General features: G+C 45.2%; 1 protein-coding gene across 4 annotated transcripts in view; it reads left to right on the forward strand.

Moving 5' to 3' along the window:
* ETS1 (ETS proto-oncogene 1, transcription factor) overlaps window positions 1–15,907 on the forward strand; it is a 130,110-nt gene that overhangs the window by 15,130 nt on the left and 99,073 nt on the right. For all 4 annotated transcript variants that reach the window (XM_025464936.3, XM_025464942.3, XM_025464939.3 and 1 more), the window contains exon 3: window positions 15,189–15,333. In XM_025464936.3, the coding sequence (XP_025320721.2) occupies window positions 15,189–15,333 (145 nt within the window). The remainder of the gene's footprint in view (window positions 1–15,188; window positions 15,334–15,907) is intronic.

Here is a 15,907-nt window from a genome sequence, read left to right on the forward strand (position 1 = left end):
GCTTCTGTTTTCACATAAACCCCATTCACTTTTCTAAAAAAATTAGAATCAGCCAAAAATTTAGAGTACAATTAACACCAGAAATATGTTTAGAAATATATACACACACACACACATACACACACACATACACACACAAAGTCCAGACCAGAGCAGTCACTCAGTTTTGCTTAGTAGAAATCGCCTAGAGACTTGCACTTGCAGGTCACATAAGGGGCTGGAAAAGTTGCGAGGGAAAGCCTCTTCCTGCTTCTCACACGGAGGTTATCATCTGAGGTCGGCACAAATTACACTAAATTTTTCTTAAAGATGATATTGTAGAGAGTTGTTAAAACAAACCAAGGGTATCGTGATTTCAGGGCGAAACATGTCATTGGCCTGGAAGAAGCGATTTAAAAGCGAGCCTATGTTAGTTCTCCTTACCAGTATGGTAATCAAAGCAAACAAGATTAATAACTTCTCCAAAAAAAAACAGTGCCATGCAAATTTGTATTTATTATATTTCAGACACCGAAATACATGTGATTACAAGTATTCAAAAGACAGGTATAATATTAAATTATCCTTGACAGGGTATGTGGAAATTGGATGAAATTAGAAAACCGAAACCTAGCTCTGGGTACATATTTTCAATGAAAAGATCCCACCCCCAGCTGAATACACTGGCCAGTTTTAATGCATTTTAAATGGTTTCCACTGGTTGCAAAACAAAGAGCTCATTTACCCCCAGCCCAGCCCCAACAGCCATATCTGAAAAGCATTATCAACGTGTGGGATCCTTTTTGCTGTGAGTTTCAGGGTTGCTTGGGTAAAAGCAGAAGGTTGCTTAAGAGAATTGCTAAGTACTGCACCAGCACTTTCACGCCTAACTTCTCTCTGGGCCTCAGTTTCTCCATCACTAGGTCTGGTTAGGCAACTTTTCAGAACCATAGAGCAAGCAGAGAAGTCCTACGGCTTCTTCACCTAAGCTCTCCCTAATGTGAATGAACGAATGAATAAACAAACAAAAACCAATCAAATAAATAAAAAATCTTTGGGTACAAAATCTGGTTCGACAGACCAGCTCCTACGGATACCCTCCGACCCCCGACCCGACCCTGTACGAAACAGTCGAGGACTCCGTAAGTTGTCTGTAGACTCGAACTTGGGTCACTGGCATTAGCGAAACTAACAGATCTCACACCCTCGATCCTAATCTAAGACTTCAGGGAGGAGAGAGCACAGCTTCATGAACTCTCCCAGACAGGAAAGTCCAAGCCCCAGACACCAACGAGGTCTTCTCATTCTGCTGGAGCCACTCTATCTAGAGGTCAACCGACGGTACTTGATCCAACAATCCATGCCCTCCAGCCTGGTGCCTGGGCTCCGATTTGGTTAGGCCTGGCCTCGAAGAAAAGAAACTGTGTCTCGGGTATGGGGGGTGGAGGTGGCAAGAAAATTGTAAAGTGGTGGGTTTTTAATGGGGCTGGTTTTGCCTTCAGGAGATATTTGGTGATATTTTTAATCGTTAAAATTTGGCGGTGGCATCTGCTGGGATTTTGGGTGTAGAGGCCCGGGGCGCAGCTAGCCATCCCACAATACACAGTACAGTCCCCTCCACAACTAAGAATTAATGAGACCCCAAATGTCAGGAGTGCCGGGTCGAGAAGCCCTGTGGCAGCAGCCCCAAGATCAGGTTTGAAGGCAGGATGGTGCTAGGCGCACAAATTGGTCTAAGCACGTCTTTGCTGCTACTTGTCAACTGTTGCTGCAGAAAGGGGAAATCTTAAAGAAAAACCAGAGAGAGTATTTTCGTGTTATGAGGGGTTCTGCTTAGGATGCTGCTTTAGTTGTTGGATCTGAGGTTTGGTTCGATCTAAATTGGGCTATGAATAGTCTCCGGTCCCCGAAGATGGCTAATTCCCAGATTCCTTATTCGTAGATTAGAGGTGGCATCAGCGCTCCTCGTTGTTCGCCTGCCCGGGGAAGGCTTAGGGTAGTCGCGGTGACGGTCATGAACTTCAGCCACCGGCAGGTAATTAGCCGTTTTGCACAGAAGGCACGTTTTCTGCCTCAGGGTCAGCTTGTCGAAACCAGGATGAAACCAGGATGCGTGCTTTCCTCCTTGGAAGGTCAGTCCTGCAGGAGCCCGCGCCAATGAATGAAGTGACGTCACAGCCGGGAGGGAGAACAACAGAACTTTGGGGAGTTGTCTGGCCATTGTGTGGCAGGGGGTGACGTTTTCAGGTACGAATATGGGTTGTGTGTCAGGGACCCTTTCATCCAAGGGGAGGAAGTGCTCCTTCCTGTTATGCTGCCTCAGCAAGCCCACGGTGAGCCCTGGAAGTCCCCAGCAGTGCTGGTGGCTTCATCCTCCCATGCGTCATCCCCTCCTTGGTGGTGCTGGGGCTGCAGAGCTGGGGGGGGGGGCTGGGGGGCCGGCATGGGAGGGATGGGCTGCTCCTGGCTTTGACCAAATTTGTCCCAGGCCTTGGCTACCTTGAAAGCGAGGAGGATGTGTGGAGGAGGCCCTCGGGGCGAAATGACCCCCTGGTCCTGAGCTGCTGGGGGACCGGGATAGTACCGCCCACTCACCTCCTGCAGCCAGAGCCCAGGCCTTTGGGGACACAGTGCCCTGTCAGGGCGAGAGTGGCTGCCCCGAGGGCCGGACCGCGTGGAAGACACCAATGCCCGCGAGGTTGGTCACTATGCCCCAATTCCCTAGGGTGAGGCTCTGGGCTTAGGGAACAGCCCCCCTACTCTGAGAGACGCGCGGATTGCATCACACACTTGACATTCTTCCACTTTCCGGATCGAATGTTCTTGTCTTATAAATACGGTCACTATATTTCCTGAATGAAAAGAAGTGTTTCAGAAAGTGTCCAACAAAAGTCCTTTTTTTTTTTTTTTTTGACTTGTGACTTTATTCTAGGAATGGTATGAATGGGATCATACGTCCTGGGCACTGAGTTGCTATAATTGTATAGAATAACATGATACGAAGCCAGGGCTATTTCAGACGTAGGATCACTGAATAATTTGGGTGATGGACACACAAATGCTGGAGTGCACGTCAAATGTCAGCTCTCCAGGGGGCAGGGGAAGGCTGCCAGCCGCTGGCTGGTTTTAGGCGCTGGCTGTTGTCCTTCTTGTGCTTTTCCAGTGGAACTCGTGGGGCTGGCAGGCCTTCTGGATCTCTAGTGTGGTGCCTGCAAAAGGGAGTAGCACGGCCATGGGGTCTCGCCGAGTGCATTGCAAAAACGAGCTCCAAACCATGCCCTCGGGCCCAGCTTGCCAACGCAGAGACCTCTGAGATTGAAATCTTGCCATCCGCTTTGTGGTTTGAGCAAATCCTCTTTTGTACATGTTCTTTCCTCCTTCTGTCATTGATCGATTGATTGTTTGTTTGTTTGTTTGTTTGTTTTGGATACATAACTCTGTTTCTATCTTCTGACTCTCCAATGAGGTGAAAGCGGGGGGTGGGGGGGGTGGGGGAGGACGCACCTTGTTCCCGCGTCTTTTATATGAGATGTGAGACCCAGCTTTCAGTCCTGGGCCAGGCAGCTGTGGAAAGCAGCCCATCCAATTAGGAAAGCATTTTGGAGTCAGACAGATGTGAGTTAAATTCTGGTCTGTTACTCCTTGGCCATGTGACCTCGGGCAAGTTACTTAACCTCTCTGGGCTTCAGTGTCCTCATCTGTGTGAGGGCAGAGGGTAACTTACCATGTAAGGCCATCATGATGGTTCAGGGCAAAAATGCTTGTCCAGTGTGTCCCACAAGTGTGACCTCAGCTCATTCTCTCTCCCTCATGTTCACTGTCTCTTCTCTGCTCTTCTCCGACTTCTTGATTGCGTTGGTTGGAGGCTTAGAGGGAGGAGTGGAAATGATTCCACTTATTGTCCATCCGAGGGTATTGCCAGGCCAAGATGGGGCTACTGGGGTGAAGATGGAGACATTCTTCTTGAGCAACCTCCTTGCTTCATCACTACCCTGCACTAGAAACAGCTCCCTCGCCACCAGATCAAAGTTCCCTTGTAATGGGCTGGTGGTTTACAACCCCATTGTGTAAACAGACCTGGTTCTCTTATCTTGAGTAATTGCAGTTTAATTGGGCCTCCTTGGGAAGCAATTCCCTTCTTCCCCAGGGCTGTTCGCACACTCTTCACCTCCACCCCACAGGCCTCGGGGTTCCAGCCTTTGAGTGGTCACTGGGGAGTCTGCTGCCCTGGCCCTTTGTGGGAAGGGTTCACGCTTGTCCCTATAAAGCCGAGCATCAGTGCCCCTGTCCTTCTCTCTGCCGATCCTGGAGGACAATGGATAAAGAAAGTATTTGGGATGAGAGGAGTAGAAACCCACAAAAGAAATTTGGAGTGGAAATGAAAACTGGAAAAAAAATTTGTTTTACTTGTTGCATGGGGTGGCGATGGCTGTAGCCCCGGAGAGAAGGCTGGAGCGGAGTGCCCAGGGATTGTATGCAGACGTAGGGCTCAGCGCTGGTCGGACAAGCTGAAGAAAGAGCCATCGTGTCTATTTTTCCAGCATCTTAAAGAGGGAGGCTTTTCTGAGATACTGGGTTCAGTCAGCACAATCTAGAGAATTTCGGAGCCAGGACACAACCCGCAGGCCATTTCCCGATATCAGGAATTAAGGTCCTAAGAGATTAAATAAATTGCCTGAGTTTACAGAGCCAGCGGGAAGTGGAATGTGACCCAATCCCCCGACTCCTGGCTAAGGACACCCCTTACTACTGAATTTAGCTTAATCAGTTTTCAGATATGTGGTAATTGACAGAACTTATAATAGACTTTCATTCACACATCTATACGCCTTATTTATGATGAAGTGGTCTTCCCTGATTTGGGGGAAAAAAAAACAAACCCAAACTCCATTTTTGTAGACTGCTTAGGAAATTGGAGTTACTTTTTTTTTTAATAAAAGATCGTATTTATTTATTCATGAGAGACACACAGAGAGAGGCAGAGACACAGGCAGAGGGAGAAGCAGGCTCCCCGCGGGGAGCCCAGTGTGGGAGTCGATCTCAGGACCCCGGGATCACGCCCTGAGCCGAAGGGAGATGCTCAACTATGGAGCCACCCAGGTGCTCCAGCAAATTGGAATTACTGCAGGGTCCTTAAGCCAGGCGAGTTCTTCCATCCAAGACCCCTGGGCCTGGAACGAGGCTCTGAGTTATCTGGCCCTCTATCTCTGCGCGATGGGATGCCCGAAGCTGTCACCTCTGGAGTCACCGGGAGTCTGCAGGTCCTGCTAAGTGAGTAGAAGCTGACAACACATATCTCCCTGCAGATCTTTCAGGAGGGAAGTGTCAAGTCCGGGTGCTCAGGCTGGTGGCGAGGTTCAGGGGCCCGGAGCATCAGCTGGTAGCACGGAGTGCGGGCCACGGGGGTGGGTGGTGGGGGACTGTGGTCCCAGGGGCTACCAGCAGCCTCAGCTGTGGCCTGTCCTGTGAGCAGTCCCATGTGCCTGTCTCTGCAGCACCATGTCCGCTTCACGTCTCTCCCTCAGAAACCTGCAGGAGGTCAGGCCTGCCCTTTCACCAAGGCCCAAGCCCATCACTCTTATTGTTTGAAAAAGAATTTCCTGGCCTTGAGTCTAAAATTAAACTGCCCTTTGAGAGTTTCCTATTTTGTCTGTTCCTGCCTCTCCTGCAGTGGCACCACCCTCCCTCCGCTCCTCCTGGACCGGAGCGCTGGAGAAAGCAGACTCCAAGCCAAGGGGCCTTTCTGTTGGCCTCCTTGCCCTCGGCCTCTCCAGGGAGCAGGGCACATGCGCCCTCCCCAGGCAGACGCGCCCCAGGGCCCTTCTGAAGGCCAGACCTGGGCTGCTCCTAGCTTCCCCTTAGCATTGCCAGAGGAGCTTCTCCACCCTGCGCTGGGTAGCCAGGGAGCCTTGTCTAGCCTCTTGGAGGATGAGGAAGCCCAGACTAAAGTCTGTGGAGTTCAGCCTCGGGGATTGGGGGGGAGGCCCTTGGGGGGTGAAGGGTTTAAACCTCGAGGTCCTGTGTTGGTTGTGCAGATTCCCCCCCCCGCCCCCACAAGCATCTACGAGGCAGGAGCCCCGAGGGCGAGTCTGTAGACAGGTACTTCCCAAACATCGCAGGTCTCGACTGAGAAATGGGGGATGTGGGGTCCAAACCCTGCCTGAGCCTGGTTTTAGGAAGGAATTAGGACAACAGTACAAAGACTTTCTTTTTCTTTTTTTTTTTTTAAAGATTTTATTTATTTATGCATGAAAGACATAGAGACAGAGAGAGAGAGAGAGGCAGAGACACAGGTAGGGGGAGAAGCAGGCTCCACGCAGGGAGCCTGACGTGGGACTCGAACCCGGGTCTCCAGGATCACGCCCTGGGCTGAAGGCGGTGCTAAACCGCTGAGCCACCCGGGCTGCCCCGAAGGCTTTCTTAAGTGCAAGGGGAGCATTGCACGTCATGAATCCAAACTACGACTAAGATAATTCTTGGCTCTCTGGGCTCCTCCACCCATGAAGGCCGTGGGTCGCGGGTCAGGAGAAAGAATGTGGAAGGGTCGGCGGGAGAGGACGGTGGAGGTGGAGCTGTCCAGGAGCCTGCAGATCCCTGTGGCCAGCCTCCTCAGGAAGCAAAACTACAGAGGTTAAGTGGCAGGTGGGACGTCACGCAGATCCTTGGGGACAGAGCAGGACTTGAATCCAGGCTTCCTACCCCCCCCCTCCCCTCCGCCATCTCCTGTCTTCCTGCTAGAGCGTGTGAACATCGATGCGTTCCTGGAAAACAGTTATTCCTGCAGAGGCTCACACCCAGGCTAACTCAGCTTAACCCCGGCCTAAAATGTTTGTTTTATTGTTATTCTGATTTTTCTCTTTTTCTTTTTTTTTAAGCAGCAGCATCTAGAAAGGAGGGAAATAGTAGCAAACACGAGGACATCTATGGTTGCTTGGCTAATGGCAGACATGAATTTGAAGAACGGGTCACACATAGTCTTACAGACAGGGGGACTCCATATGTTTGTGATTTGGTGGTGTGAAAATATTCCCCTCTTCCCTCTTTTCCGACTTTTGGGGGCAGGGAGAAGGGAGGCAAGGAGCAAAAGCTGTGGCTGCGAGGTTTGGTGGGGTTGGGTGGGGAAGGGTGGGAAGACGGTCAGAAGAGACAGCAGCAGGGAGCTGGGGCTGGGGGGCGAGATAGAGTCCCTGGCTCTGAAGCTCTGAGAGGTGGAGCTAAGGGAGGTAATGAAGGAGAGGAGACCTTGACTGGAGGGCAAATGGAGGTGGTGGGCTGGATGCTGGTCATTAAAGCGGGCTCACTTGCAGAGCAGAACAGGGGTAGGGTATGACCATCGTTCTAGTAGCTTCCAGATTACTGGGGCTTTGTTTTATTTGTTTCCAGTGTCAGAAAGGTGAAGCATGTGGGCTTGGGCTGTGTCCTCTGACAGCCCCCAAGAGGACGGGAGAAGAGTGCTGTTCCCTAGGCAGCTGGTCACCATGTGTGTGACGGAGCGGGGCAAAATGTGTGCTCTCTCGAGATGCCCAGGGCGAGGGGACCCAATCTCCCCAAGGCCCTGTGGCTACCATCCTTCTCTTGGCAGCCACTGGCCAACCGAAGCTCTGCCTTTGGCTTCCACGACGCTGTACACTTTCTTGTTTTTCTTCCTCTGTCTTCAATGGCACCTTTGAGTTGTTTTTCCCTTTTTCATCTCTCGTAACTGTAGGCAACTTTACAGACCCAGTTTTGATCTTTTTTCTGTTTTGTTTGAACTACCATTTTTCTTGAGTTTGTACTCTCGCCGGGTGCTCCACGCTTCCAGTTTTAACCACACCCTTTCTTGTCCTCTCCTATCCTGCATTCACCTTCAGGACCCCTCCTCCCCCAAGGCCAAGTTGCTCGGCCACCACTCCATCTAAACACAGCTGAGGGAGAAGTTCTCATCCTCTCTCCCTTCTTATGTACTTAAACTCACCTTTTTCATTATGAAAAAAGCAAGCAATCCGAGCATTATCTGGGATCACCCCTTTCCTTCATCTCCTATCAGTTAGAAAATCATGTGGATTCTTCCTTTGAGGCACACTTACATTTCTTGTTTCCTCTTCCCCTCTCTATTCATGACCCTGATCTCACTGTCCTGTGCCTGAACTCCCGCTCAGCAACCAAACTAACAGGACACCAGTGAAGCACTCACATGAGGGCAAAACAAGGGCTGCCCAGCACTCAGTAATCAAGCTACATGACGTCTTAATGCAATATTTTTAAGAGTCAAAATTAATGCAAAAATTCTTATAAAAAATAAACATTTTTTAAAAAGTTAGGATTAGTAGCACTGATTCTTTTCCTCCTTGCCTCAGTCTCCAAAACGGCTGTGAGGCACTCTATTTCCTATGTCAGCTTCCTCACCTCCTCCTTTTGCCCAGCCCATCCTACTTGGCACCATCAAATGACTTTTCTAGAACATATTGATTCACATGTCACTACCTCTAATGTAACCTCCAAAGCCTTTCTCCTGGAGCCAAATTCCTGTCTGGTATTTATTATGGCCCTAACACTGTGATCTTCCCCTGTCTTTCCAAGCTTTACTTCTTATTAACTACCCTCCATGGCAAGCATCCACATTGCCCAAGAGCACACCTTTTTTTCATCCTTCTCACTACCAAACAACACAGTCTCTCTAGATCACTTATCTGAATCTTTCTTATTCTTCCTTTGATAGTATTATATGTTCTTTTTCACCATAAGGTGCATGATCATCTTCTTTTCTTGTTCTCTAGGCCCTTCATCATATGTTCTAGGCTAAAGCTTACTCAACCTTTCGGTTACCTTAATTTGTTTCCTCCAGGAAGTATTACCTGCTGCCACTCCCCTCCCTCTACACGTTGGTACCTAACCCTCTCACATCTCCTCGCTGTAATTTCCTGTTTACTCATCTGAATGTTCTAAGGGTGAAGTTCATTTCTTGTTTGTATTGTGTTCTTAGCATCTAACATAATACTTGGCATAGACTAGGTGCATGGTCTCAATTTGCTCCATAAATGCACATTGCCGTAATATGCCTAGTACTTATCCTAAGATAGCACTCACTCTTCTTGAGAAATCTGTACTTGAGCCACATAAGCTTCATATTGGATAAGTAGAAGAAAAGACCGTCTGAAACCAAATAGACCTGGATTTGAATTCTATCCTTATTATCTTATTAGCTGTGTGGCCTTTGGAAATTTACTAGTCCTCTGTTTTTTAAAGATTTTATGTATGTATGTATGTAGGTATGTATGTATTTGAAAGAGAGCAGGGAGAGGGACAAGTAGACTCTGTGCAGAGCCTGACTTGAGGCTCGATTCTAGGACCTCGGGATCATGACCTGAACCAAAATCAAGAGTCAGACGCTTAATGGACTAAGCCACCCAGCCGCCTCTACTTGTCCTCTTAAAGCCTCAGTTTGTTCTTCTGCAAAATGGGGGTAGAAATACTAATCTTGCATGAATGTGGTGAGGATTGAATGTGACCATTTCTGTACAATGTTTATCACACCAACTGGCATAGAGCAGGTGCATGATGTACGTTAGTTCCTTTCAATAATCACCTGTGGGATAAATGAGTGAGGACCTGTCAGATGGCTTTCTTAAAACTGTGACAGGGACTGGAAATGTTGCTTACATCTTATGAGTTCACCTCCAGTTGCAGCTACGAAAGGAAGGTGTCAACAAAGAGACTCAAACTTATTTTGGGTGGTGCTTTTTTAAAGCAATGAGGTGGGGGTTGTGCAGCCTAGATTTCTGACCTGTTAATAACCTGCTTCTTTCTCCTCAACTAAGACAGTTTCATAATGAATTGGAACTAGCTATGTGGTTCTTTTGAGTAAAAATGTCATTTTCATACTCTATGAAATAGGTATTAAGTCAGTTTGTGAAATGTCTAATAAACAGGCAGGTGTCTAGATAACAAGAATCATGCTGCTTCCAGGAGCATCTGCTAGCAAAGATGTTTGTGGTTCATGGTAGGCTTGGTGTATTAACTCCTTCTAATTTTTTTAAAGATTTTATTTATTTATTTATTTGACAGAGAGAGTCTGTCTTCAGGGGGAGGAGCAGAGGGAGAGAGAAAAGCAGGCTTCCCACTGAGCATGGAACCCAATGCAGGACTTGATCCCAGGACCCTGGGATCATGAACTGAGCCAAAGGCAGCCACTTAACCAATTGAGCCACCCAAGCACCACCCCCTGCCTTCTAATTCTTAAAAGTAGGGTCCTCTGGCTCTGCTGAGGGGTGCTAAAGAGAAAATATGTTTCAAAAATAGATTTCCATATATAAAGTAATAAATAAACTACCCCTGACAACAAAATGCCTGCTTTGGGGTGGGAGAGAGTCCTTAAAAAAAAAAAAAGCCAACAACATAAATTCAGTGTGATGCTGAGCAGGGTTGTAATCAGGGGTTGGGGGTTGACTCACCACACTGCTACATTGCTTTCATTGCCTGGGTCTGGACCTCATTGCTGTGTCCCTAACCCACAAAGTACTCCTGCCTTCGATCTCTTCCCCTGCATAGTACATCCAGATAGTTTTCCTTCAACACTTCTTTGTAGACAACACCTTGCCATAAGTAGCCTTTCCTTAGCAGAGAAAGCCTAAACTTATAAACCTGAAAAAAAGTTCTCCATTCCATCTTACATCAAAAAGAATAAAATATTTAGGAATAGATTTAACCAAGGAGGTAAAACACCTGTACTCTGAAAACTATAAGCATTGATGGAAGAAATCGAAGATGACAAAAACAAGTGGAAAGACATACAATCCTCATGGATTGGAAGAATTAATATTGTTAAAATATCCATATTACCTAAATCAATCTACAGATTCAATGTAATCCCTATCAAAATACCAATTACATTTTTCAAATAACTAGGACAAATAATCTTGAAGTTTGTATGAAACAACGAAAGACCTTGACTAGCTAAAGCAATCTTGAGAAAGAACAAAGCTGGAAGTATCACAATCCCAGATTTCGAGATAAACTACAAAACTGTAGTAATCTAAACAGAACAGTACTGGCATCAAAATAGAAACATAGATAATGGAACAGGTAGAGAGCCCAGAAATAAATCCATACTTATAGAGTCAATTAATGTACAATGATGGAGGCAAGAATATTCAATGGGGAAGACATTCTCTTCAACAAATGGTGTTGAGAAAACTGGACAGTTACGTGCAAAAGAATGAAACTGGACCACTTTCTTACACCATATACAAAAAGAAACTCCAAATGAATGGATTAAAGATCTAAATGTGAGACATGAAACCATTAAACTCCTAAAAGAAAACATAGACAGTAATTCCTTTGGCATCACCTTTAGCAACATTTTTCTAGATATGTCTCCTCAGACAAGGGAAACAAAAGTAAAAATAAACTGTTGGGTCTGTACTAAAATGAAAAGCTTTTGCATGGTGAAGGAAACCAACAATAAAACAAAAAGACAACCCACCAAAGGGGAAAAGATATTTGCAAGTGGTACCTCCAATAAAAGTTTAATATCCAAAATATGTAAAGAACTTACACAATTCAACACCAAAAAAAAAAAAGCAATATTTTCTGGGCAGAAGATATGAACAGACTTTTCTCCAAAGACATACAAATGGCCAACAGACACATGAAAAGATGCTCAACGTCACTCATCATCAGGGAAATGCAAGTCAAAATCACAATGAGATATCACCTTACACCTGTCAAAATGGCTAAAATCAACAACACAAGAGACAAGAGTTGGTGGGAATGCAAACCATGCAGGCACTGTGGAAAACAGTATGGAGGTTCATCAAAATAAAAATAGAATTACTATATGATTCAATAATTCCACTACTGGGTATTTACTTAAAGAAAACAAAAACACTAATTTGAAAAGACACATGTAGCCATATGTTTACCGCAGCATTATTTACAATAGTCAAGATATGGAAGCAACCTGTGTCCACGGATAGATGAATGGACAAAGAAGATGCAAGATACACACACTGGAATATTGCTTAGCGATGAAAACAAATGAAACCTTTTTTGTTTCAACACAGATAGACCTAGAGGGCATTATGCTAAGTGAAATAAGTCAGATGAAGACAAACACTATATGGTTTCACTTGCATTAGTAATCTAAAAAGAAAAAATAAACAGAAATAGGTTTGCAAATACAGTAAACTGGTATTTGCGAGAAAAAAGGGGGTTTAGGAATTGGAAGAATTAGGTGAAAGGGCTTAAGAGTACAAAATTACAGTTATGAAATAAATATGTCATGGAGATAAAAAAAATACAGCATAAGGAATATAATCGGTGACGTAATAACATTGTATGGTGACAAATGGTGGCTATACTTCTCATGATGAGCATAGTGTAATATACAGTATCGTTGAATCACTAGGGTCTACTCCGGAGACTAACAGAACATTGTATGTCAACTATACTTGAGTAACAAATATAAAAAAATAAGTAAATGATATAAAATGCAAAACCAAAACCATGGGGTTTCTACCACCCTCGCAGGGCCTATACCAAACTACCTACTACCCATCCACAAAGCTTCTGCTTGTACTACCTACTGCCATCTTCTAAGGCTTCTATAAGGAGGGCTTAGGCAAACCATGTACACACTGTCCCAAAATAACAGAGCTAGGCAACTTATAATTCTCCTTTGTATAATTTAGAATCAAACTTTCCTCACTTGAGACCTAATTCCTGCATTGACATTGAATTTTGAGACAGACTCTAAAGACATATTAGAAGATGGGGATAGATATTGAGAGCACACAGGTAGTCTAGGAAATGTGTTTCAAAATGATTCAGTTGCAAAGGGTTGTTAAAGACCTACTTATCCTTGGGGTTCCAAAGGTTGTTGCCTCAGGAGCTTACAATATGAAAATACAATGTCCCCCAAATGTTTTTAACCAGAATTCAGGAAACGTTTTCTGCCTGAAGCTCAGTAGAGTGTTCTTGCCAATGATTTCCCTAAACCTTCTGGTCCCAAACACAAATAACTAGCAGAACACAGTTGCTCCATTTACATTCTAGTGGTTCTCACCAGGGTCTGGTAGTAGAAACCAAGGATGTTAGCCTTGGCTACTCAACAGCTCAAGGTGACTCCATTCAGTTCGAACGGTATTATTATGTTCTCGGCACCTTTAGCCCAGTAGAAGCTGAACAGCCCCAAAGTAAATTTCATCCAGCCAGCCCTACTTTGAATAATTTCATGAATGTTACAGAAAATGTCATCCTAATTAGTGTGCACAAATGTCCTTTTATATTTTGGCGTCAATTGTCATTTTTCTCTGTGTCAATGTATTCTCTTCTGTTAATATTACTGAGCTTAAGTTAGTGGACAATTGCAAAATGGGGAAGTGAAAGTAGATAGGGAATGTTGAATCTAACAGAATAACACAGAGTTCTTGTCCTGAGGCTCACGGGGAGAGAGGACACAGGAAGTTCTCCAATGAGAGGATCTTACTGGGAGTTAACAAGCTACCCTTCTGGGATGAGAATACGTCCCGAGAAACTACATTTGTCCATTAGCCCCTTGACTTCAGTAGGTTCAACCATGTCAAATTCTAGCAGAGTTTGACTATCTTAATTGAGATTTTTATGGAGGTGGAACGGTCATTAGAGAAGAGAAAAAGGAAAAAAAGAAAGTAAAGGATGGTCCAGTGTAGTAAAGATTCCTCAGGAAATCTTTCTGTGAATCTTCTGCTCCTCTTTTGGTGTCTTACTTTTTATTTTTTATTTTATTTTTATTTATTTATTTATTTATTTATTTATTTATTTATTTATTTATTTATTTATTTATTTATTTTTTGTGTGTGTGTCTTACTTTTTAACCTTCTTGCTCAATCCCAGGATTGTTAAGGGTCTGTTATAGTAAGATAATATCCACCTTCTCTTAGGTATCACATAGATGATTTATATATGTATTTCATATTTTATTTTGCCTTATATATAATTTTCTTTACACAGATTTTACGTAATCCTTTCTACCTTAGGAGGTAGGTATTATTCCCATCTTATAATTGAGTAAACTGAGGTTTAGGTAAAAGAATAGGCCCAGGCCTTCCATTAGTAAGTGGTAGAGCCAAGATTTGAATCCACATATATATACCTAGCTTCAAAAAACAAGGTCTTTCTTTCTTTCTTTTTTTTTTTTTAAGATCTTACTTATTTATTCATGAGACACACAGAGAGAGGCAGAGACACAGGCAGAGGGAGAAGCAGGCTTCCTGCAGGGAGCCTGATGCAGGACTCGATCCCAGGACCCTGGGATCACCCCTTGAGCCAAAGACAGACGCTCAACCACTGAGCCACCTGGGTGTTCTGAAAGAATAGGATCTTAAACACTGTAAAACATGCCTCCCATGTGTGCTTAAGGAAGCACATCTGCCTTCCTTATAAAGTCCTGGGTAGGTGTTATATTTTATGAATTTCATAAAATGGATGAAAGAATGGCATAAGTTCCCAAAATGTTGCAAGAAGCTGAAAATTTCTGTCTAGCCATTAACATCATTAACACCTATGCTCAATGAACTGAAAAAACAAATGATTAGTATTACATAGGCCCATGCGTGGGTTTTCCTTGACATTTGTCACCTACTGGTTCTATGAGATCAGAATATCTTGTAATAATATCCACTTTCAGTGTTATTACAGAGTAAGATCACAAAATAATTCAAAAGTCAGGGTTGTGCAAAGATGGCCAAGATTCTGCATCACTGTTAATCATGGGTCCTTATTGGAAAATTAGAAAAGAGGGCGGCCCTGGTAGCTCAGCTGTTTAGCGCCGCCTTCAGCCCAGGGTGTGATCCTGGGGACTGCGGATTGAGTCCCACGTCGGGCTCCCTGCATGGAGCCTGCTTCTCCCTCTGCCTGTGTCTCTGCCTTTATCTCTCTCTGTGTCTCTCGTGAACAAATAAATAAAATCTTAAAAAAAAAAAGGAAAATTAGAAAAGATAGTTGTCAAATGCTTGAAGAAATGGATGAAAATCACTGCCTGTGCAGTCAAAGCAAGAGACCCTTCTCCTTCCCTGTGTCTGTTTTGGTGGCGGTGGTGGGGGATTGCTGTGATCAGTAGTTGGTTCTATTCTGTTATCTTCTATGGATGATCCCTACTCACGTGGTTATATGATAAGAAGTTATTGTGCTGTTCGGGCTGGAGTATAGAGATTTTCCTGTTAATACGCTTCCTTGTTTTTTCCTTGTCACAGAGGCAGGGGCCTATCAACTCCTATGAAGATCCTCGAATGGCCTGTGGTTTCCAGTCCAATTATCACCCGCAAAGAGCTTACTACCCCTTCTGGGATGAGATGGCCACTCAGGAAGTTCCCACAGGTCTGGAACACTGTGGCTCAGGTAGGAACGTGAACAGAGGCTCGGGATACAGAGAAAGTTGAAGGACAGTGGTGGTGTGATGTGGGCTGCATTCTCTGCAGCAGCAACAGCTGCCACGGCTTATGTGGGGACAAGATGCTATTGTTCTCTAACGGAAAGTCCCAGGACTTCTCCATAATTCTGAGTTACTTTATTCTCCAACGACAGGAAGATGGAACTCTAGGAATGAGCCCAAGAGAGGTTGCTTCAGGTCTCCATTCTGTAAATAGTTCTGGCCACCATGCATTTCCTGAAACTTGCCCATTTCGGCCTGGTTGTTGACAAAGGGCCTAGAAGTTCTCCAGTCGGAGAGTATGAGCTGGATAAACAGCCTTCTTACAAAATGGAATTTCTGTATTCATCTTTTTCTCCCCATTGTCTTCAACCTCTTGGCCTGTGCCCACTTGCATCTGGCTCCTTTTCCTCCGCCCCCTCCCTCTCCCCAGCTCTCCCTCAGGGACCTCCTTCTTCTCCCAGCATTCCCTACTCTCCTTGACCTACTGGTCACCCTGCTGCCCCCTGGTGAACAGGAATCGAACTCCTCCAGAGAACTCCC

This window comes from Canis lupus, chromosome 5, assembly GCF_003254725.2.
Source record: "Canis lupus dingo isolate Sandy chromosome 5, ASM325472v2, whole genome shotgun sequence".
Lineage (NCBI taxonomy): Eukaryota > Metazoa > Chordata > Mammalia > Carnivora > Canidae > Canis > Canis lupus.